Source organism: Pimephales promelas, chromosome 4 (genome assembly GCF_988280905.1).
Source record: "Pimephales promelas chromosome 4, fPimPro1.hap1.1, whole genome shotgun sequence".
Classification (NCBI taxonomy): Eukaryota; Metazoa; Chordata; class Actinopteri; order Cypriniformes; family Leuciscidae; genus Pimephales; species Pimephales promelas.
The window spans coordinates 25,166,720-25,192,357 of record NC_142772.1 but is presented as its reverse complement, the minus strand read 5'-3'; the positions used below and the strand labels follow the sequence as shown (position 1 = coordinate 25,192,357).

The 25,638-nt window shown below is 38.1% G+C and overlaps 1 protein-coding gene across 1 annotated transcript in view; it reads left to right on the top strand.

Moving 5' to 3' along the window:
* tmem8b (transmembrane protein 8B) overlaps positions 1–25,638 on the top strand; it is a 131,369-nt gene that overhangs the window by 94,637 nt on the left and 11,094 nt on the right. Inside the window, exons 6-12 of the mRNA XM_039649925.2 lie at positions 874–1,253; positions 10,145–10,241; positions 11,309–11,432; positions 12,290–12,432; positions 14,712–14,890; positions 17,395–17,541; positions 18,803–18,919. Coding sequence (XP_039505859.1) covers positions 874–1,253; positions 10,145–10,241; positions 11,309–11,432; positions 12,290–12,432; positions 14,712–14,890; positions 17,395–17,541; positions 18,803–18,919 — 1,187 coding nt within the window. The remainder of the gene's footprint in view (positions 1–873; positions 1,254–10,144; positions 10,242–11,308; positions 11,433–12,289; positions 12,433–14,711; positions 14,891–17,394; positions 17,542–18,802; positions 18,920–25,638) is intronic.

Here is a 25,638-nt window from a genome sequence, read left to right as displayed (position 1 = left end):
GGCTCAAGGATCGGATGCAAAATGAGCCGGAAAGAGAATTGGGAGGGCAAGAGACGTGAGTGATAACACAGCAAACAGAGCCTATATGGCTGTAAGACTCCTGAGTGCTCGGTTGCAACTGAACGTTCACACCCTGAGGCAATCAGGAAACAATGAGATGTGTGGAGAATTTCCTTATTGTATTCATCAGTGCCAATTAGTTATCTCAATTCCACAGCATTGCTTTGCTAATTTACATTTAATCAAAATGTGTTCTGTAATCCCGTCTAATTTACAAAGTACCATGTTACGACAAAGCCCGCAATTAAAAGATGCTAAGAACAATCATGCCCTCGTTTTAATGTGTTTTGGGACGCACTGTTTTTGTGATGCAAAGACTGTGTCACCATTTAAATGAAGACTTCACACTCCAAGGTTTTGATGTGTTTTGTGTGTGTGGCTTTAAAGTTGCATAGCGCTGAGAGACCTATAAAAGGAAATATGATGAAACAGGCCGTTCCCTTGGCCGTTACCTAAACCACAGCATACAACCCACTTACATCAATTCATACTACATAGACACTTTCAGCAGTCATTTGGCCTGTCATCTCGCCGCAGACATCCAAGTATATGCATGAAACTGGGAAAAAAAAGTATGTCTCCGCTGAAATGCTAGTCAGATCTAGCACAAAAAGGCTGGAATGACAGGAAGATGCTTTTAGCCTCAGAATAACCTGAGTGTAGAGTCTGAGCTGTCAGCTTCAGTCAAGGGTTTCGTCATAGCTCAAGACATCTTTATTTCATTCTTATTTCACATCTCTCGTAACAAGATTCTTCGGTGGAAAACGTGCACAGTCCCGATATTAAAATCCTCCTTTGATCTTTTCTCTGCAGACTGTTCCAAGCCCAGTGTCTCCAAGGGCTCCTCAGCTATGAACATGCCCCAGTCATTTGGCACTGCGATGGGTTTCTCTCTGTCAGAGACCCTGCCTGCCGCCAGCCTGCCTAACGTGCCCCAGAACGGTTCTGACCAAGGGTCTCTTTTGAACGCTGAAGACAGCATCACTTACTTGGCGCCCATACCCGACACAAATAAATGCTGGCCCATCCGGCCGACGCTGCGAAATGAACTGGACACATTTTCAGTTCATTTTTATATCTTCTTCGGACCCAACATCTCCATCCCTCCAGACCGGGCAGCGATATTTGCAATCAACCTAATGCCAGTGCTGGACAGTGGAGGTGTCCTCAACATGGAGCTCAAACTCAATGTGGTAAGTTGAAATGGTTTAAATCTTCCCAAAGGAGTGGATGCTATGTAGAACAAAAATGGAAATGATAAAAATAATGTATAGTAAAGTATTTATAGTATATAGTATAGTAAATGTATGCCACAAATTTACATTTTAAATTATCATTCAATATATATTCTTTAAAACTGGAAACACAATGCGGTGTTAGACTCTTACGTGATGTTAGTATTAGCTAGTAATTTTACATTTATGTATTTGGAAGGTTTACTTACTTTGCATTTAATTAGTTCATGCATTTCCAAACCAATTACCTTGGCGTTGCTAGCACCATTTGAGCTACAGGAATACTGTGCATTCACTCTTTTACAATCTTACCCCGTTTTTTTTTTTTTTTTTTTACCTGGATATTCAAAGCATTCAGCGCATTATTATTATTACTATTCTTTTTTATTTTACCTTCTGAAATGTTTACTTCATGTTAGAATGGATTACCTTGTACCTTGTACATGATTCTTGGCAGAGTGAATGTATTCGTAAATCTGTAATACTCATTAATCTGTGAGCATATGTATGTATGTATATATATACACTTTTAATATATATATATATATATATATATATATATATATATATATATATATGAAATTAATATCTTTAAAATGATGTTCTTCCATCTGCTGGAAAGATCAGACGGTCGGTGCTCAAATACCCATTGGGATTCTGGTGCCCAATACCTTTGATGGAGTCACTCAGGTTCTTCTAAGGTGTTTAAAGGATTATGAATAATTCAGATCTTTACATTTCTTCTAAAACTCAGAGCCCATATGGCATTTAACTTTGGGTTAGGACTCAGAAGCTCTTCAGCTAAATTCTTGTGGCTGGCAGAGACTCATTTCACCGCAGCCCGATTAATATAAAATGTTAGCAAGTGTCAGCCTGTTCTCACAGCATGAAGTGTGGTAAAACTAAAAGGGGGTTGGTTGCAAATGTCACCATGCTTTTTCGTCTCAGGAGCCTGGTGAAAAGCGTTGGCTTCTAGTTGTTGATAATGTGCATTTGCCTTCATGTGTGTATCATTAAAAACTTTGATATGCCAAGTCCACACTTAAACAAACAGACAACGAACATCATTAGTCGATAGGGAAGAGTGGGGTACAACGTAACGCTTTTTGACTTTCTCGGTTTGTGTAAATCTATTTTTTTCCCACATTAATTTCCCATCTAGTACAATTATGTGGTTTTGTTTCATTAATACAGTGTACTTTTTTTCTTGGTTTACCCTGAAAGAATGAAAGTGACAACATGCCCCATAGGTGGGGTACATTGTAACATGACCATTTGACAGCTTAAATGCTAAATTACGTTGTGACCCGTGCTCCCCTATGTCATGCCTTCAGTGAAACATTAAAGTGTGTTGAAGGCCACATCTCTCTCAACAGCCTCCATCTCCCTTAGATTTTATTGCTGCATTTAATGGATGTTTCCTTGAATGGCACCGAACAGGAAAAGGAGAGAAGAATGAGCTCTCGTGGCAAAGGTTACTTTAAAAAGCCACATATGAGGCTTTCAGTAGCTGAAAGGTGTGATGTTTGGCAGTGAGAGTGAATCCTGTGAGATGGCTGAGCGGTTATATGACTGTATTGCTGAGGAGGGAGAGGATGAATGCTGGTGATGAAGCTAGGAAACAGGTTTCTTGACAGCTTAAATGCCTGTGAATGCATTGGTGTGAAGAGTCATCACATAATGGCCCCATTTCTGTTTCCCAGAGTAGGTGATTCTCATGAAAAATTCAGTGTCTGAGAGCATTATACTTTGACTTTAACCAAAGTATGATATTGTATATCTTTACTGTCTTGAAGTAATATGCTGGATTCAATACAAGTTAAGCTCTGTTGACAGAATTTGTTCATTACCACAAAAGATTTTTTTGGCCCTATTTACTTCCATTGTAAGTGTCTCTCATAACCTCCATTTTTACTTCGAAAAGTCGAAATGTGAAGCTTATAATTTTATAAAAGCATTAATTCTCTTTTAATCATTTTTTGCAGTTAGTTTAGGTTTCATGATGACATTACGTTGTCATAATAACGACGTCATAAAAGTGTATATAGAGCAGGGCGTGCAGTTTATATAAGCGGCAAATGCTCTCCATAGCCAAGTTTGTGGACTCTCTAATTCCTATAAATTCCCTTGTCATTTGATGTTTAATATAAAGCTTGCATAATAAAATGTTGGTAATACGTATGTAACTGTCCGTCAAAAAAAAAAAAAAAAAAAAAAAAAAACATTAGTGAGCTGCTCATCAAGTTTATATTGACTGTCTCTGCTCCACCATTTCAACTAAAATGGTGTGGGTTATGGAAGAGAAGATTCAATTTCTCCAACCAGCACTTTGGAAGGCAGATGAAGATGGTGGTATTTTTATCTTTTACTGGCCGGCCAGAGTATTTTTTTTTTTTCAAAGGTAGACTACTGACTAGCCCCATGAGTGGGTGGTCATAAAGTAAATGATTTCCATTTTTTAGCCATATGCTGTCATCAAGGGAAATATCTTGATAAGACAGCTAGATGATGGATGTCTTCTCCAATGCCGTAACTCAGGTTTATGAGCACCAGGCTTAATAGGATCCATTCCTGTTTCTACCGGCAGGCACCTGGCCTATCTAAGACTCAGGGCAAGTCATCAGAAAGTTGGACAGAGCAGACAATTGGAAACTGAATTCTATCACAAAGCATATTATAGAGAAATAGTTACTGGCTGAGTTTTCCTAGACTCTTCCAAAGCAGAACACAGTTGGGGGGAAATAACTTGACTGCTCTGTCAGAAAGGCACACAACGGGTAAATGTCCACAGGTTTGCATTATTTATCTTGGTTTGTTAGAAAGGGTCCATCCGATCAGTCCTCGATTCACCTCGATGGCCTTCACATTCCTGAGTTTCCACTCCCTACTGCATCATTACTGTAAGAAAAAAAAACATGCACTCACCACGACATAACTGAAAGGGAAGAACGAAACAAGACTGCTTCAGGAGTCACCACATGTGGGATTTGAACTATCAGCCTCCTGACCTGTAGCATAGATCTTTAACAACCTCATCACACTGCCCAAAGAGACAGAGAACATCGAGTCAGCACAGCCCTATAGCTGTTGCTGTGATAGCAAGGTTTTGAGCAAAGAAATAGATTCCGTTATATTTCATTATAGCGGTCTTAATATCATGAGTCGAATAGATGTAGCCCCTAGCATACGGAGCATAGGATCTCTGCAATACTTAATTTTAATAGGCCAACGAATTGCCGCAATGTATTTGCTGTAAGTTATAAATGGCTTTTGAATAGTTAAATACGTTATTATCCTAAATTAAAAGAAGAATTAAAAGCGGGATTTAGAATGTTGGTAGCCCAAGGTTAAGTGCAGTGTGAAAGCCCTAAAAAGGCCAAAAGAAGGATTTTTTTTAAGGAAAAATTATTCAATTTATTCAAATGTCTTTTTTTCACTAGGTGCAAAATTGCACTGGTCAGATACCTTCTGGACATGGGAGACCATGGTAGCCCAAGGACAGACCAATTCGTACTGAGATACATGTGCAGCATGGTCTTAATTCTGATCTTTGAGTTTTAGTTCAAATTAGACCATTTATTGGTGGAAAATTATTTAGTAATTATTACTTTGAGGAGTTCATTCAAATCATCACGGTAGGGTTGAATGATAAATAAATAAAAATGAACTGATAGTGGCACTACAGGGTAACAGTGGAAGGCAGAAATTTAGGAATTTTCTTTGGAGATTATTCAAGACCACTCCAGTGAGCCAAATATCACAACAGCTCTCTAAATAGATCTAGTGGCTCCCATTGGGCAGGAGAAGAATAATACGAGTAGCGAATACACGAAATGTCATAGCAGCTTTGGTGCTCGACCCCTAATGATGAAGTAATGGTTTGTCCTCATGTCAGAATCCACTCAGAGTGGCAGCTTTGAAAAAAATCTTGAAAATAGGAATGACCTTTTAATGAAATGAGAGTGACAATTACCCAGGGGGCCAAAGAAATCTGCAGCAGCACAAGTTACATTATAGGCTTGTTTGATGAAATGTCTCAATTAAAAAAAAAAAAAAAAAAAAATGATATAATGGCACTGAGGCCCTGTACTGCCGAGATAATGATTTTAGATATGATGTGCCTGAAGGCACTGCATCGAGATTTCCCAAGTCACAGTGTGTCTGCAGATTGTATGAAAAGCCTCTAGTCAATAAGATGTTGAATATATGGTCACTCAAATGCTATATGAATCACTCGCCACATTTAGACTTTAATTTAATTTACTCAGAACAGCAAGATCTCCTAGAACTGTTATTACATTTCCATTTGATAAACAGGAATATGATGAAAAAAGGCTGTGTTGATATAAAGTGGTATTTAATATACAGTATGTGATAAAAGACATTATATATAACTTGTTATTTTTACTATGAATGTCTTTACATTTGATCACATTGCTATAGATGGAGTTTTCTAGCCTACTTTTTCTTTTCATAACATAAACACTACCATCCAAAATGTTAAAATCGGTAAGAAGTCTCTTATGCTCACAAAAGCTGCAGTTATTTGATTAAAAATGCATACTGTGAAATATTATTACAATTTGCTGTAAAATGACCATTTTTTATTTGCATATATTTTAAAATATAATGTGATGGCAAAGCTGAATTTTCAGCATCATTAGTCCTCAGCGTCACATGACCCTTTAGAAGTTGAAAACAGTCGTACTGCTAATTTGTTTGTATTATTTGAAAAATAATTATTTTGTAACAATGTGAATTTTTAGACCTGCTTAACTGCAAATGGTTTAACCCGCAGCTTTGGCAGCTTCTCTGACATACACATGCACCCCCTCATCTTATGAGTTTGTCCTCAAGCAGACATAGACTCCTGATAGAAAGCCAAGGGGGGAGAGGTGAGCCAGGCTGATGAGCTAATGAGCTGCAGCTCTGGCCAGAGGATGTGTATTTGTGTGTGTGTGTGTGTGTGTACATTTCTTGCATGTTTGTGTGTGTGTTGAATTGTTCCCCTCTCCGGCTGCTCTGAGTGGCTCTCATGGACAGTTTGAGGTCAAGTCAGACTCAGGCCTGCCGTCAGGTCTTAAGTGATTTCTGCTGGAACCAAGTGCTCGTTGCTCCAAAGGTAATTACGCCCTTCAAGTCTGAAGGCACCGGGTCCCTCAGAAGACTTAAAAAAAAAAAAAAAACCCAAAGGTTTAGTAACAAAAAAAATAAATAAATGTCAGCCTCAGGAGAACAAACAAAATAACATATTTGTAATTAGTTGGCAAGGTTAAACATTGCAAATAGAATTTAAGTATTCACTACAGGAACTATTCTTTGCTACTGGACATGCATATAATGTTGCAAATCACATTTTGAATATTATTTCAACTTGTATTGTTTGTTATTTTCCAATGGAACGGCACTTATATGTAAAAATGTTGAAGGGTTAGTTTAATCCAAAATTAAAATTCTGTCATTAATTACTCACCCTCATGTCTTTCCAAACCCATAAGACATTCGGATAACACTTTATTTGAAGGGGTGTGCATAAGACTGACATGACACTGTCATAAACATGACATAACACTTGTCATGAACAAGTAGTCTTTATGAATGTTTATGACTGTTGTCATTAAGTGTCATTCGGTAAATTATGAAACTTTTAATGCAAAGTTGACATTGTTTAAAATGTCTTTGTTATGACAACTTGACATTAACCAAAAAATCATAACCTGTCAAAAATATGTCATAAATTAAAGAAGTTATTTATCTTTGTGTTAACATTACATTACCCTGTCATATGTTATGGTTGGTTTTAACTTTGGCCGTCATGACACCAATATAAGTTTGACATGAATATTTTACTTGTCCTCAAGTAAAGTGGAACACATTGCACTAGTTATAAAGATGTCATTAAGGGTTATTACACTGTCAAATGCTTTAACAACAGTGTCATTAATATTTCCCCTTACCTCAAGTAAAGTGAAACACGTTGGCCTATGATCTCTTGGTTAATGTCAAGTTGTCATAAGACATTTTTGTCTTGGTTAATGTCAAGTTGTCATAACAAAGACATTTTAAATATTGTCAACTTTGCATTAAAAGTGTCATAATTCACCAAATGACACTTAATGACAACAGTCATAAACATTCATAAAGGCTCCTTCATGTTCATGACAGGTGTAATGTCATGTTTATGACAGTGTCATGTCAGTCTTATGCACATCACTTCAAATAAAGTGTTACCGACATTCGTTCATCTTCAGAACACAAATGAAGATATTTTTGATGAAATCCAAGAGCTTTCTGACTCCCCATAGAATGCAAAATGATTACCTGTTTCAATGTCCAGAAAGGTAGTAAAGACATCATTACAGTAAAATAGTTATTCCTTGTATAATAATAATAGTAGTAATGATAAATAAGAGGAATATTAATAAAAATAAAATGAATATTAATATTATTATTGTTATTCTAATTTATCATCCCTCTGTTTTGAATAGGCTAGTTATGCTTATCAGATTAGGCCTTTACAAAGTCATGCTCTGTTGTCTTTATGCCAATTTAAACATTTTGTGTGGTATTTTTTATTTTTATTTTTTTTACCAACACTTTTTATTCTTGTATAAAGTATACAGTAACTTTGCAATAATAAAGATGTTTTTCATCCCTTTTCCCCAATAAACTGCGAAAGTAAGTGTAAAGTGTTCTCAACTTCAAGTAATAGGTTACGAGTGCGCAGAGGCTCTTATTCATATACAAAAAAATGCTTAGGAAACAACGCTTTTGGGAGACTTGCCGTAGAGATTAAGTACTTATGTGCGACTAATGTCTTATAGTGCTTTGGGAACCTAGCCTGTTTCTAATGGCACTGCAGTTGAAAGACTTTGCAGTTAAATTGCTTTTTTTCTTTTCTTTTTATACTCCATTGACTGAAGATGAAAAGCTGAACAAAGTTCAGAGTGCTGTCACATGAAAAGAGCTGAAACAGATCTAAATAACTGGACCCCATCAGCTTTGGAGAGCAGAGACACAGAGAGTGTATTTTTAAATCTGATTTTCCTCCCAGCGGGTGTCATTCTTCCTTCCTTGTTCTTCAGTTTATTAATCTCTCTGTGCTTCCCTTAATTAGATGTAATTCAGCCCATTTTACTCTGCCAGAATATAATGCTTTCAGTTTGGCTAACATTTAAGCACAGTCAGCAGAATAAAAGGTTCTAATTAATTTTCATAGTTATATTGAGGTACTTGTTTAATTGATATTCAAGCATTATCACAAGAGTGCTATATTTGGGAAAGCAACATGATTGCATGTGTGATACTTTCCTTATACAGCAGTTCAATAAATAAGAATTTAAATGTTGTGTAACTTTAGATACAATATTGTTACAGGTAGTTACTTTGTCTGCATTTTCTCATGCCAGCAAAAATAGTCCCAAACAAAGTCTGCACGTTTACAAGCAAAAAGCAGTAGTGAATGACTCGCTCATACAGAAAATCACTTTTTTTACCTCGTAATTTTGTAATGAAACTGCTGCTCATCATTGCTGCTTCCACAATCAATTCTTTCCACTTATCAGGTGTCACCCTGTCTAATGAATGCCAATACTGCAGTGGCTTTAACATTTGAAGGCAGATCTGTCAACCATCTTGTGGTCAGTACAGTTTTTAAATGCTGTACAGCTGTTCATTTTTAAACCGTACTGAATGACAGCCAAGAGCTGGCCTGAGTGAACTTAGCTGGTCATCCGTCATTGTTAAAAACTTACATCCCAGATTGGGGTCTGGTCTGAGGCCAGCTCAACACAGGTGCTTGGCACAGCATTGACATTAAAGCACTCCACATTGAAGATCGGGCAAAAGAGAAGCCAGGGAATTTCAGTTGCTGTTTACTGATTACTAAAAACACTAGTTCAAAAAAAAAAAAAAAAAAAAAAAAAACCGTGTGTTGGAGACACTCTTGGTTCATTTAGATTACATGGTTGCGGACATTTATATGTCACAGACAGCAGCTCTTGTTTTTCATTGTCTATGTGTAAAGCTGTCAGGCCTTATACAGGAAGAGACAATGCCATATATTTGCTATGATGGATGACTAAAGCTGGCTAGATATTACAAACTGGAATAGTATAGAATTTCTCAGCACATGATTATTTTTATATTATAATATTTATGCATTTATTTTTATATGCATCTTAGACAGGGTTATAAATGTAACCAATAGAAAAAACATTTGAAGAATATAAACATAAATATAAAACATATAATATAGATAGATGGATAGATAGATAGATAGATAGATAGATAGATAGATAGATAGATAGATAGATAGATAGATAGATAGATAGATAGATAGATAGATAACAGACATGCCATTGAATTATTAACCAATAGCATAGGCTGATTTCTATCATAAAATGTAATGAACAACTTCATTTAATCAGAGAACTTGATACTTTGCTTCAAAGTGTTATTTTTCCTCTCTCTCCTCCAAAGTTTGTCTATGTAAGAGCGATCACTAATTTGCCTCATGTCCTGGATTAGCTTATTCATCAAGCCATTTATCATGTATTATTTATGAACAGGGTGAAAAACAAGGGCGAACGTCTTTATTTCCAGACGTCTGGATAGGAGGCTCACGGTGGGAGATGATTGGCCTTTCGTTCAGCTACAAAGAACCTTTTTCCCTTTGATATTCCTATGAAATTATCACATCTTGAACAATTATATCACAGCCTTCTCCTTTTCCCGCCAAACCCTCGTTTGACCAGCTTTGTGTCACTGGCTTATTAATTAACTATGATGTTCACTTATCTTCAACAAGATTCAAACTGGATTACTTTTATCTCTTTTTTTCCCTCCAGTCTTCAGTAAGAGGAGAGAATATTACGATCTTTGGCTGCCTAAATCATGGGATGCCGCTGTCTCTTCATGACAACACGTCAGTCTCATGTGAATCTGGTAAGACAGTCTAGGATTATATATCTGAGACTATTTAAGCTACGTTGTAGTTATTCTCACCCTCCTATTCTCTGAAAAAATTTGGAACATGAATAAAATGAGTGCTAAAGTCTTGTTATCTGTAAATTACCTTACAGTAGGCTTTACAGTTGAAAAAAAAATCAATTAGTAAATTTACTGGAAAGATTTTTTTGTAAAATATATATTATTATTAGTGCCGTCAAATCAATCGATTCTAAGTTATGTGCCATGGTCTGGTTTATATTTAATGTTGTTTTGTAAACATTGATGGCATTATTTTAATGTCATATTTTGTCTTTGTGAGGATAATACGGTCCAATTTTATATATTTATTTTTGATGTACTAATTGATGTGGCCTTTCATGTGTATCACATATACAGTATTATTATGGTGGTTGTCCGCATGATTTAAGGAAAAAGCAGATTTTAGAAGTTTAAATATGTATTAGCATGTATTAATATGAATTAATATAAATCAGCAATATGCTATTGAATGAATATGAATTGAAAATACGTCATATAACTATAAACCATCTCATAATGCCTAAAAAAAATGGTTGCTGTATTTTTTGCTGTGAACTTTTTGGTAGCCACAGGCTGTCAGTTTTATGTATTTATTTATTTATTTACTTTTAACTGAATTTTGGGAGGAAAAGAAGTGTAGGGAATGTTTAAATTTATTTCCAGTTGTCTTTAAATTACTTTGGCCCAATGTCCTTTTCTATAATATTCATGAAGAGATTTCTCCATTTAAACCATTGCATGAAGTATGCTTTGATCCAAAATCACGGCACAAAAAATAATGTAGTGCCTTTTTAGGAAACAGTTTAGGTGAAACAAAGGAAGAGGTCACCATTTATATGCAAATGCAACATAAATTGCATCTCATAGTTGCAGGCGGGATGTGGTAAACTAGTTTTAAGCACATCCCTCTTCTGTGCAGTTTTCTCTCACAATAATAACAACTGTGAGTTCAATTGTAACCAATGGTGGAATTTGATAGCATTCGTCTTGTCCTTTACCGGTTTGTGCTCTTTCCTCTTCAGAATCAGTTTCAGGATTTCATCTCTCCATTAACACCACCACAAATATCACCAAGCTGAGGATACCCTACCCACAGACGGGCACGTGGTATCTGAGCCTGCGCTCTCTGTGTGCCACTGAACACGGGTGAGGACATTTGAATCTCATCAAATCTAGAATCTGTGTTTTTGCACTAAATTATCAGACCTCAGTTTAGCAGTCTACATTTTTTGATGTTGAATATTCATAGCGCTCCATATTTTTACCCTCATCCACTTTTAGCATGTTGAGTAGTAGCAGCATGTGAACTGTGGGGAGTTTCCAATTTGCTTTGAAATACTTCAAACAATTCAAATATTCCGTTTTATGTTGACATAGCTGAAAATTAGCTTTGGCATGCAGGGAGAGTTCAGGTAAAGTTTGACATCTATATTTGAAATTGCACGCAGAGGCTAGTACCTTACCACTATAGAGATTATAGCATGTCTCCTCACCTTTGAACGTGAGGTCATTTTGAATTACTTCCATCCCGGGGATTGTTCACCTTAAAAGTGAAGGTTCTATCATCATTGACTTGCCCTCATGTTGATCCAAACCTGTGTGACTTTTTTTCTATCCATGGAATACAAAATATGTTATCTACAACTCTGTGCTGCTCTCTATTTTATGAGAAAATACAATGAATGTGACTGAGTTCAACCTAAAAGAAAATGACACAAAAAGCACCATAAAAATATTGTAAAAGTGTTGTGCACTATTAAATCTTCCAAAGCCACAGCACAGGAGGAACCATCTCTAATTTCGGTCTGTTTCTCACAAAGCTTTTGTAACCTTAAAAGCATCAATCCCCTTGCATTGTAGTTGCATGTAAAAAAAAAAAAAAAAAATCAGTATCCACAGAATTTTCAAAGACACTTCATTTTTTGGTCAATGTTCATTTCTTAAAAGTATTTCTAAAAGCTTCCATTTTACTTATTTCTTGTCATCTCGACCTTCTTCTTTAGGTTTGAGCTGTGTACTAATGCAACAGCTGAGGTGTACCTTCGCTCTTACCTGACCCCCTGCATCAATGACTGTGGCACCTATGGCCAGTGCAAACTCCTGCGCACCAACAATTACCTGTATGCTGCATGCGAGTGTAAAGCAGGTGAGCACTCATACACTTTCTTATGTGTTCTTTTATATCAAATGAATGGGATAAATTAGTCGTAACATTGAGAAAAACAATTAAATGCATTGTCTTTGAATTTCCTGGAGTGTGTCCTAAATTGAAGTTTCGGATAAGACAATGTTTATGGCTTGGAAACAGCAAAGACCTGGTTATATCTTTGTCAAGAAATATATCGCATTGTAAAATATTTACACAAATGCTCAAAAGTCTGGAGTCGGTAAGTCTCTTTTTTTACCTCCTATAAGAAAATGTCAAATCCTTTGAACACAAAGGCTTTGAAAACATGTATCATCATTGAGTCTGTTGTAAGGAATATAAACATGTTCATGGTGACAATGTTATTATTGTGTTGATTTGTGTAATTCTTATAACCACTTGTGATGATGTCTAGATGCCCCCCCCCCCACCACCTTATTTCGTCACAGATTAACGTTTTTGTCGTTAACATGTAGATGATAAGGGTGTTGTTTATCAAAATCTTGCACTTTGAAACCCGCTTTCAAAAGTTTCCAATTTCAAACCACCAAAACGCTGTCATTATTTTGGATTTTGGTTGTATTTTGGTTGAAATAATTGAGTGCACATTCATCTAATGCCACAAATGTTTTACTTTCTCGAAGATTTTTCAGTTTGGTTTGGTTGTATAGCTTTTTGTTCTTTACAATTATAGATTTGCATTTTTTTTTAGTAGTAGTAGTAGTAGTAGTAGTAGTAGTAACCTGCAATAGAATGAAATAAACGACAATCGACTCATACAAGCCATCATAGACAGGAATTATGTTTCACAAATGAAAAGAAAATCCCCTAGTAACCTCTAGAGGTGACTTGCAGGACAACTTTAGGTTGTTAATGTGACATATGTGCTTGAAAACTCTTCAGCTTTTAGGAAAATAAAAGAGTAAAAATTCTGTGTCATTTAACAAAGTGATCAAGTCTACCCCTTTCCCCAGGGAAAGATCACCCAAGCGGTTAATATGATGATAATCACTGTAATATTTTATAATTCCATTTAATATCTTTCTCCTCTGCTGTCAGATGCCAATCAAAGATAATTGGCATGCTAAATGGTTCAATTACGCATGTGCCAATCATGTTGCTCTATAACGATGAGATCACATATCAAGTGTTTTTTAATTAGAGGACATTTGATGATCCTGAGAAATATGCTAATCACAACCTCTCAATTAAAGCGCCATTACGAAGCTCCGGTGCCTTGTTTTTCCTTTCCCTCTGGATTCCCACACATAGTTTCTTTTGTCATTAGCATAGACAAATTTACCCTTTTAATGAATGTTTTCTGGCAAACAGCTTTGTGCTGTGGTACATCACGCACGCAAACTCTCCTCTGTTCTCGGGTGTCTGGTAAAGCTCAATTGACCATCTTTGTCGACACTCAGTGAGACTTCAATCACTAAATGCCTTTGATTATTTGTGTGTGGTGTGGCTAATTAAGGCTTCGTAATCAGAGAGATTTGTGTTATGTTTTCTGGCATTTTCTATGAGAGTTTAGAGGTGCAGTGCATCTATTTCCTTCATGGTGTTTATGTAACAGTAGGCTGCCCGAATCCAATCTATATTTATGAAGCTGTTTACAACAGATGACAGACGAGGAACAGAATGTGTGTGTGAACCAGGGAGAAAGTACATGTATATTTCTGTGATGTTTTATTTTTCCCTTCCTTTGTTAGTTTTACATGCATTGCTTGCCTATATGTGTGGTTTGTTTGTTTATTTATCATTTTTTGTACCTTAGTTTTCTTTGAAGACTTGGACAATAGTATATTTTACACACAGTACTGTTCAAAAGTTTGAGGTCTTTTTAAATGCTCAGGAAATAAGTCTCTTTTGTTCACCAAGGGTGCATTTTATTTGATCGAAAATTAAGTAATCTTGTAAAATATTGTTACATTTTAAAATGACTGTTTTCTATTTGAATATATTTTAAAAATGTAATTTTTTTCTGTGATGCAATGCTGAACGCAATTCTTCCTTTATTCAAAAAAAGTCTTACTAACCCTAGACTTTTAAACAGTAGTATACTTAATTTTAAAGGGATCACTTTCATGTCATTCCAAACCTGTATGACTTTCTTTCTTCTCCTGAACATACAATAATATTTGAAGATGAATGTTTTCCAACATGTACAGTGAACGGGGACTGAAGCTGAAGATTTACGCTTAAAACTCTGTCATTTGCTGTAGCTTGTTGTGTGCAGGACCATGTTAAGTCCAGTTAACACATGTGTGCTTCTCTAGGTTGGGATGGCTGGGGTTGTACGGACAACACTGAGGCGTACTCGTATGGGTTCCAGTTGCTCTCCACTCTTCTTCTGTGCCTCAGCAACCTGATGTTCGTCCCACCTGTGACCATCGCCATTCGCAGTCATTACCTGCTGGAGGCTTCTGTCTATATTTTCACCATGTTCTTTTCCACTGTGAGTTTGAAGATCTGCTTTAAACCAATCAAAAATGCCCAAAATTACACATTTCAATTGCTATCTGCATGTTGACGTGAATTCTAAAATAAAAACAAAGATATACAGTTTCAAGAATAATATTTTGTATAAAAGGAATAATCCCAACTCTTAAAGGGGTGATGAGCTGAGAAATCAAATTTTCCTTGAGCTTTTGACATCTAAGGTCATCATATTATAAGAATATCCTGTAAGTTTTAGAACTGAAAATGTCCTTGTTATTCCTTTTATTGACACCAGCCTCAGCAAACGACTCGTTTTTCAAAGTGGGGAACTATGACATCAAAGAGGATAAAACACCACACCTTAGAAGAAGAGCAACACCTACTTCAATATGGCCATTAGCCCCGCCCACTGATTCGCACATTACACACATAGCTAAATTACATAGATACAAAATATTGTGCAGTGCCTGGTTGTGGAAGAAGACAGTTGCTGCATAAGCTTCCTCTGGATTCCAATAGGAATACATGGTTAAACTTTATTTTTAATGACGTTCTAGCTGACGAGGGTAAAACATTGTCCGTGTGATCGCTTCATTTCACTGAGGATTGTTTTGTAAACAAGACTGGATTTGCAGACCGATTAAGAGTAAAGAACGGTGGTGTGCCATCTATATTGGATCCGACAGGAATGGTGCAACACACGAACTCTGGGTCGAACATGTATGGGCAAATCATTCCGGTTGCCATTTTACAACATTGAACGTTTTCAAAACAATTTCCCCCACGTGCACCGACCAGAACCGACGAGTGAGTTGAAACTCATTATAATATGCAAAACTGTTATCCACTCACAGCAGTGGGCGTTTACTTCCGAGTCTTCAGTGCGAGACGCCCATAAAAAAAGTGTTTTTGAGCTAGGCTGAAAACTAGGGTAGAAAATAAACTATTACTTATTCATTTTGATGTTTTTGAATGCAAAAACCAAGCGAACGTCATTAGTTAACACAGTCTCATCCCAAGAAGTCATATAACTGACGTCTTGGGACGTCTTTTGACCATACGTCAACATCCTCCGTTTTAGGGTACCCTTTAACTTCAGTTACATGACGATCCTGGGACGTCATACAACTGACGCTTTACCTTTAACGCCAGTTAGGTGACGGGGTAGGTTTAGGTCTGGGGTAGGGTTAGGATCCGATAACGTCATCTAATGCCAAGTTCACACTACAGGATTTTAAGCCCGATTTATGCCCGATTTGCAAATCGTTGAGTCGCCGACAGGTCAGGGTGTTATCGCGTGCAAATCGCGGGGGATTAGCGGACGATGAACGCTTGCCAATCTGTTAGTATGAAAGAGCCAACAACGCAGCGAAAATGCTCGCAGATGCCTCACAGACTCGTCGCCGAGCCCAGAAAAATATCTAGCCTGCTTGATGTCCAGAGCCGTCGCGCGACTCAAACTCAGTGATGTCATGGGTACAGCCAATCATAGCAACGCATAGGTTGAGGACACGAGGTAAATCTTCTCTTCTTTTTTTTTTTTGCATTTTTTTCCTCAGAGAAGATCGTAGCGCAAACAGTGTGCAGCACTAGTTTCTGTCTGACGTCCATATTCACGTGTTGTGTTCTCTTCTTCGCTGGGTATAATTGGCACAATATTTATTTATTTACTGCGTGTTTTTTCGTGACAAAACGTGGTTTGTAGACAAGATAAAATCGTTGAGTGACAGAGTTGTTGTCAACTCATTATTTATTTGATTATTTTCAGGATTTAGACCGTAGCATAGTACTAGCTCTCATTGAGTCACAAATGATTTGCTCTTATCATCCGATCGTGGTTGTATCTCTATGTAGTGCGTTGTCAACTCGTGTAGTGAGTTACCTCCTGTTGTGGATCAATCACGTTGTGTTGTGTGAACTGCTAAAAACTTGAACACTCTTGATTTCACTGAGAGCAAGTTTTGTAGCGTGAACCACACAGTTCAGCCCGACGTTTTAAAATCATGTAGTGTGAACTAGGCTTAACCGACGTTAAAGGGTACCCTAAAAGGCGGATGTTGACGTATGGTCAAAAGACATCTCAAGACGTCAGTTATATGACATCTTGGGATGAGACTGCACTGCATAGTTGACCTCAGACAACAATATAATAAAAAGTAAAAAGCCAGTTCATGACCCCTTTAATTCTGATTGGATGGCTAATGGTCGAAATCATTGTAACTTGAAAATAAACTTAACTGACCAGTCAGATTACAGAACTGGAACTAACTGTTTTATAACTAATAGTTTAAACTAGATTTTTATTCTGTTTTGCTCAGGCTTTGGACAAACATGCCTAAATAATGTAATAAGGGCTTGAAGAAGTGCTGTATTATTTACAGACCCATCATGAGTCTTATTCAGCATGTCAGTGGCAGCTGATGTATGGAGATTATGGTCAAGAACAAGTGACATGTCAGAGTGTGATATTTTATTCATGATTCTTCTGACCTTTTGTTTTCATCTTTCACCCCTGAACAGTTTTATCATGCCTGTGACCAGCCAGGCATCGTAGTCTTCTGCATCATGGAGTATGACGTGCTGCAGTTCTGTGACTTCCTCGGCTCGCTCATGTCTGTATGGGTCACTGTCATCGCCATGGCCAGACTCAAATCCATTATCAAACAGGTACAAATCACATTCAGTTGCCATAAATCTTGTGGTTCTTAACTCTGTGCTCATAAATGAATTTAAGTTGTTGCTAACATTCAATTTGATCAAATATTAAAATATTAGAAATTAGTTTAAATTAAAATGCATTCTTGCTGTATTAGATTAAAAAAGTGATAGATTGTTTCATGAGCAGCAAATCAGCATATAAGAATGACTTCTGAAGGATCATGTGACACTGACGACTGGAGTAATGATTCAGCTTTGTAAAAATTCAGCTTTGACATCACAAATATAAATTACATTTTAATATAAATAAAACTAGAAAAGAGTTGTTTTAATTTGTAACAATATTTCACTATATTACTGTTTTTGTTGTAATTGTGATCAAATAAATTCAAAAACAATAAAAATCATGCGAACCTCAAACTTTTAAAAGATAGTCTAAGTATTCAAAATGTCCCACTGTTTATAATAACCACAATCTGATGGTTAAAATCACATATGAAGACCCAGGGGGCCCAGAAATGCTGGTTATTTCTTGTGTCATCAATTTCTACAAATTCATTTTGTGTGATTCACAGAGGCCAGTAGTTTTTCATGGACTTTATTGCCAAGAAAAGAGCTTTCCAAGATGTGCAAGAGAGCAGAAATTTCATCCACCTCAGTAAACAGCTTACGCAGAGTGTAAATATACGAATGTCAGCAGTCTGTCATGTGCTGTCATAATGATGGTGACATTTCGCTGTGGAGTAGAGTAAATATAGGTAGACTTTTCAGGTTGATTTTCACTTTAGCTCAGTCTTCAGCTGCAGAGAGAAAGAGTAAGGGTTAAGGAAAGAGAGCACAGGGAGAAAGACTCAGGAGTAAGAATGTGATTAACAGTGTGTATGAGTTATTTAGAAGCAGAGATATGAAGTGTGGGAGCTTCTGATTGTGAAGGAAGTATCTAATGAAAAGAATAAGAAAAAACTAGCTCCCTCCAGGGAAAATGTTTCTATATATATGTTAGACGAATGCATGTGCTCGCCCGTGAATGTGTTTTGCTGAGTGCTTAAGTTTGCAGACACTAATAAAATCACCTTTGTCACAACAGATCTGAACATCATGGAGGAAGGAAAGAGTACGTAAAGGACATTTTTAACTCTCTTTACTTACAGTCTGCCTGACAAAAGGTGGCCAAAACAAGATGGCCCTAATTGGACTGGGGATTCACTATCGCCTCTAGGCATGATGATGTTTGAACTAATGTTCTCCTACTTTGTCGCTGTCCTAACAGGTGCTGTATTTGCTGGGGGCGATGGCTCTGTCCATGGCCTTACAGCTGGACCGTCATGGTCTGTGGAACCTACTGGGTCCCAGCCTTTTCGCTTTAGGCATCATGGCCATCGCCTGGGTAAGTAGTATTGTGCACATGCAAGCATAGATTTTGTGTGTTTAGGACTGTAAAGCATCTTACTGTATGTGTAATACGTTAATACACAGATGTTTACAGATGTTGGAGTTGTTTTCAAGATTGTTGTTCGTCATGGGTTACCACCAGGTTTGCAAGTTTTTGTCCTCTAAAAAATCTGCTTAAACCAGCACATGGTGGGGTCTGTTTTAAGTTGGTTTTAGCTGGTTTAAGCAGGTCAGCTAGTCTCCCAGCCTGCCCAAGCAGGTATTTAGCTGGTTTAGCATGAATACCCATTCCTCTCCCAGCTGGACTGCCAGTTTGTCTCCAAGCTGGTTTATGCTTGTTTTCAGCTGGTCTAGTGTGTTCAGTTCAGTCTTTATTGTTCCACCCGGGGAAATTTGATTTGCAATAGTTAAAAAACAAACATACACGACACAAAAACGAAGATAAGAACAGCCGTTATATACAACCTTTTTTTGTTCGTCTAAAAGTACTCAAGAGTTGAAATGGCAGCCTCAACAATCTATCATTTTGAGCAGAAGCTCAAGCTCAGTACAAATTTAGGGCATTAACTGCCGTGGGTGCAAAGGAAAATTTGTATCTGTTAGTTTTTATTTTGGGCAATCTGTATCTTCTACCAGAGGGGAGAAGAACAAATTCCTCCAACAGAGGGTGGCCAGGGCTAACTACTGTATGATAATCTGAGCCTTACATATAACGTCTCAGGTTACGTATGTAACCCATGGTTCCCTGAGAGGGAACGAGAGCTGCGTTGTCAAACGCGATGGGAACGCTCTGCGTGATTGCGTCGTGAAGCGTCTGTACAATCAGTCCAATGAGAGAGTAGGACGTCAGGTGACGTCATCGACCAGGAAACTATGAAGCACCCTTGAGATCAGACCGCGACAGCTTCTGTGAAAGGCCTGAAGAAAGTCGATCAGGGCATGCAGGAAGTTTGGCAGGCGAACGCAGCTCTCGTTCCCTCTCAGGGAACCAGGGTTACATACGTAACCTGAGACGTTTCCTTTCAAGGGAACTTCGAGCTGCGTTGTCAAACGCGATGGGAACCCCATACTAGTGTTGCTTTCGTCAACGAAAATTATGACTAAATATCATCGTCAACGAACCTTTATCACGTGACGAAAACGAGACGAGACGCAACGTAAATGCTGGTCGTGTGACAATGACTATAACTAAATGTATAATGCAATATCGTTGACGAATAAAAACGAGACTAAATGTGGTTTACAAAAATAAAAACTATGCTAAAATGTCTCTTCGTTTTCGTTGACCAAAACGAGACGAGACGAAATGTTAACGTTATCTCGTCTCGCTTAGCCTACTTGCATTATTAGTATGCAGCATTTCTGTTTCCTGTGTCACTTCAGGGGCTGCATTAGATCGCACTGTGCAAACGCATGCGACTTCAGATCCTCAAGCCCCACTCGCGGCATTATTTAGAAGAAGCATTTGCGTGAGTTACAGCTGTTTCACACACACTCCGTGTGTATGCGGTGCGTGTTGCAGTATGCAGGAGCAGCGCGCGTTATTGCTTTCACATGTGCTGCGTTTGCAGTGCGCAACTGATCTATGGCTGTACCACAATCACAACATTTATCCTCAATTTTTTATTTCAAATCAGTATTTTAAATTAGCCTACATCCATTTTGTCGTGTTGTTGAGGTAGTGTGCAGATCTCTGCTCTGCTGTTATGCACGCACCGCTCCCAGAGCGCGCGGTATGAGCGCTAATCATAACTGTAACATGGGTGCGGGAAAAATACGCACTGCAAATGGTTATGTGTGAAACAGGCTTTAGTATAAATGACAACAAACAAAGTTAAGTCTGTTACAAAAAAAGGGATTCGTCTTTGGGAGAAAAAGAAAAAATGACATTTGGAAAAACTTTAATTTCATCATGTGTGTAGGCTACTAACATGTTTGGTTGGTAAAATAAATATGTAGTAAATTCAATTCAGAGCGTATTCCTGGATGCATTCTTGAGTCTATAAGGTAACAAGAAGATAACTATAAGAAGATAAGATTGTTTGAAATGGGTTTGGCTAAAAGAAAAAAAATTGGTTTCATCTATAGGCTAGCCTACTACTAGGTAGGCTTCTTATATATTGACTGAGTTAAATAGAATTGCCTACTAAAAAGAGACTAAAATACAATTTTCATTGACTAAAACTAGACTGTCTTTCGTCGACTAAAACTAGACTAAAATGTCATCGGTTTTCGTCGACTAAAACTAGACTAAAATGTCATCAGTTTTCGTCGACTACAACTAGACTAGACTAAAAAGAGTATGAACATGACTAAAACTAACAAAAACTAAAATGTCAGCTTGACACAAAGACTAGACTAAAACGAAAATTAAAACAGGCCGCCAAAAACAACACTACCCCATACCCACTACACCATGCTGAGAAATGCCCGTTCTGTGTGAAGTCCTTGCATACACTAAGAAGCAAGCAACCTAGCCCCAGGAGTGGAGAGGCCAAAGTCATAAAACCTGACAAATGTATGCAGAGAGGACATCCTGCTGCATTACAAATATCGAGAAGGGAAACACTCGGAATACAGGCCGTATAGGCCGCCATACTTCTAGTAGAATGGGCCCGAACAGCCATAGGTGAAAGCTGTTCAGCCGCTTCATAAGCTAATGATATAGCCTCGACTATCCATTTGCTCATAACCTGTTTAGATGCAGGGGACTCTTTCTTGAGTGACACAAGTCTAAGCTTTATTAGAGATGATGACAGTCCTCAGATCTTGCCTATCTCTTAACTAGCTTAGTTCCTACGACCCTCCTCAGAGGACCGTTGGATAAAGCAGGCACCTCGGCGCCCTGAAACGGTGAACCGGCAGGGAAACCGAACTGACTGCTCTTTTTTAAGGCTCATTTGGGGACACTGAGACCTTGGTGCCCTGAAACGGCGAACCGACAGGGAAACCGAACCGTCAGTGCTGCGACCCTCCTCAGAGAGTCGCGCCCCAAAGGGCACTGAGGAGAAACGATTTCTCAAAACCGTCCCTACCCCAGAGGGGACCACCCTTAGAAGCCTGACCGCCTCAGCGTCAGGGCTTCTCCTTTGTCCAAGCTTTTTTAGAGATAAAACAGTCCTCAGATCTTGCATATCTCTAACTGGCTAAAGACTGTTCTTTTTTGCACCTTGTGCTGCGAGGAGCCTAATAGGCCGAGACTGCTCTCGTCCAGCAGTCTCAGGAACATTGGTGAGGAAGAAACCTCTGGAACACCGCTGAATGGATTATTTCATAGTTTTCTTGAAAGCGGAGCGTCCAGAAGAACAGACATATTTATATCTTTATTTTCCCATTATCTTTATATCGGAAAAACATATACAGTATGTACATATAATTCTGTGGCCACCAGCGGGAACAACCGAACTGGCAGCGCTGCGACCCTCCTCAGAGAGTCGCTCCTCACACTCATTCCATACCCACCAGGGCTGCCTAATAAAAATGTATTCATGATGGCTGGTGGGGAACGTCGGGGCTAAAAACGATGACACTGACTCGGGAGAGAGAAAGCTTGCAAGCGTCTCTTTAACCCGAGACACTGAAATACCCAAATATTGCTATAATTAGACATGGGGATTAAACACATAAAATATAAACCCTGACGAGGAGGCTGAGATGCAGAGTTTTCTAGTTTTTAAGATAAAAACTTTTTATCTAAAAACTTTTATTTATTTTTCAATCTCATAATATTCAGCTAGCCAGTAAAATTTTAACTGGCAAAATCATAAATAAAACCTCCTTTTAAAAGCTCCTCTTTATTCAGCAGATATGAGCTGACTTATTTATTCATTCATTTAAAAGTCAAACATCTGCCTTTCTCTTAACATTTTTATTTGTTTTGTACTGTTTCTTTTTAAAACAAAACACTAACGATACCAATTCCTCGGAACTGGAAATCGCAGTCCACTAGATCTGGCATGTGAAAGCTGAGATAGAGCTGAGCTCGTCCCAACCCCCGCTGTCAGATCCATTTGCGAACCCCGAAATGCGAGTCGTCTCCGTGCCTCGGCAACAGAGAGACCCGCGCGGGGACCGCGAACCGAACCGTCCTCCTCGGAGAACGCCCGGCGGGAGCGGAGCGCCCTCGCGGACAGCTTCTCGCAATGCCCACAGTCAGCTCCCTCGAAAACTGACTGCTGGCATGCTCCACTCCCAAACAAATAGCTGATGTGCGTCCCCAACCGTGATGTAACGAGGGCAGGGAACCACACAGCGTCTATAATCTTGCTTGGCATAAATATAGATAGTGATATATATTTCTTTTCTTGGCTTTGACAAACAACAATAAATAGACAAGGACAGACAGAGATCGCTTGCTGAAGGCTACAGAAGCTGTCGCGGTCTGATCTCAAGGGTGCTTTATAGTTTCCTGGTCGATGACGTCACCTGACGTCCTACTCTCTCATTGGACTGATTGTACAGACGCTTCACGACGCAATCACGCAGAGCGTTCCCATCGCGTTTGACAACGCAGCTCGAAGTTCCCTTGAAAGGGAACTTGTCTTAAATGGATGTCTGCCAAGCAAAGTTATTTTGTTCCAATTGTTTTGCTGGCTACCTTAACAATGTTAGACAGTTTATTTCTAGTTTGGCAAAGCAGGTATTTAACTGATTTAGCTGGAATACCAGTTTGTCTCCCAGCTGGTTTAGGCAGGTCTTAGCTAGTTTATGCTTGTCTTCAGCTGGTCTAATTGGTGTCCTAGCTTGGCCAAGCAGGTATTTTGCTGGTTTTAGCTGCAATACCAGTCGTTCTTCAAGTCCAATTAGCTAAAAAGCAAACTAGGTTTCATTTTTTTTTCTTCAAAAGTGAAAACAAAGCTTTTCAGCTTTGTAAATGGATCAAATATATTTATTTGTAAATGTACTGTAGTGAAAACGTCATATAAATGGCAACATGCCCGTTTCCAAAAATAACCATGTTCTTTCAGTATAACGGATCCGGCAGTTAAATGCCAACACTAGCTTTTTCTTTGAATGTTGAGTGACAAGAAGCACCTTTTCAATATCTATAATTTATGAAGGCATTTCGGGCTACCTAGGGCTGCATTTATCTGTGCATTAGCGTGGTGTGGCATTAAAAGTTTCTCTGTTCTGTCAGTATTAGAGACACACTCGCTGTTCCATTACCAGGCAGCTTGTACTTTATGCTAATTCCTCTATAGCGACCACAGTGTTTTTCTGAGGTGAGAAGATTAAAAAAATGGGTGTTGGACAAAGGAAATTCTTTGCCAGAGCCTCTGGCAAATTACAGTTGAGTGAGAGAAGCACGTCCTCCCCTGAGTCAAATGTGCTGGTGGATATACTGTACATGCAGAGAGAGAAGAGGAGCCAGTGAACTTCTACAGCTACAAAGAATTATTGTGTGAGAGAAAAATAACGAAAGAGAATAGCAAATGTTCAAGCAAATTATGACTAGCAGAGGTCATTTCTTCATCCTTTGACTCTGAACTCTGAATATGAAGGCACTAGTAAAGCAACTATTAAAGGACATAATTAAAGACATTTAGATGTTTTGGTTTTGAGGTACATCGTTGCTTCCTATACTCTTTATTCCTGGGTTTTTGATGCAAGTTACTGTAACACTTTTGTTACTGTAACACTAAAACATTAGTAATTGCAGAACGTTACCATAAAAATGATCAAATGTCATGAATAACTAGCATTTGCAAGGCAGCAAGCAAAAAATGGTGTTAAACATTCAGTCAATCTTATTTACTAAATAACTTTATTATTAATACTGTAGAACACTGCAAACACTTTGTACTAGGAAAACATGAATACTGTAGGCTGAAATGTTCTTGCATTTATGAATGTCAGATTGAAAGACCAGTGTACACTGTACTCTAATTTTGTCTAAAATTCATTGAATGTGACATTGACTGTCAAATACACACGTCTATCATCTCCATGGCACATAATGGCTCTTTGTAGTTAAAACATGTCAGTTGATACCTCCATTTCAATGCTTCCCGAGCCTACGCAAGCACAGTATAAAGCGTCCCACTGTGAGATTTTCACATCAATTTTATTTTTTAACTGAGGAAAAAAACACTACAATTTATTAAGCTTGTGACATGCTACATCCACATTTTTTGTTCCAATGCAGTTTTTGATTATCTTCTGTGATCCTCTTGTTTTTGGGCTCTGCATTCTGAATGTACACAGATGAACTTAAATTAGATGACCACAGTATATATATATTTTTTTGAGTTATTCAAAATTTTTTTAGTGAAGAGTTTTAAGCCTGAATAATATTTGCTTACTGTTCATCAGTTATTAATTATTCAGGGTTGCTAACTTTAGGACTTTGGCTGGAGTGAGACATGCGGAGAGTGTCCATGCATGCGCGGAGAGCATTTTTTGTAACCCTAATTTTAAAAATATCAGTCCATGTTTACCTAGTATAAACCCTGATATATGCCACACTAACATAGTCAGTATACCCATGTTTCTAAACTTCTCCGTTTTAGGTGTTCGTTTTTTCTACTACACTACTGTCCCACCGGGAAAAGTCCCGACTCTCCCGATTGCCACTCCGACCCTGCATATCATTAATACTCTGTGGTAGTCTAGTCATCAACAGAATATTAACAGATTGCGAGGGGAGAAAAATGGATTTTGGTGGGACATTTCTTCCGTGTGCATGAGAGCGTGAGATTGATGCTGAAAGCGTGA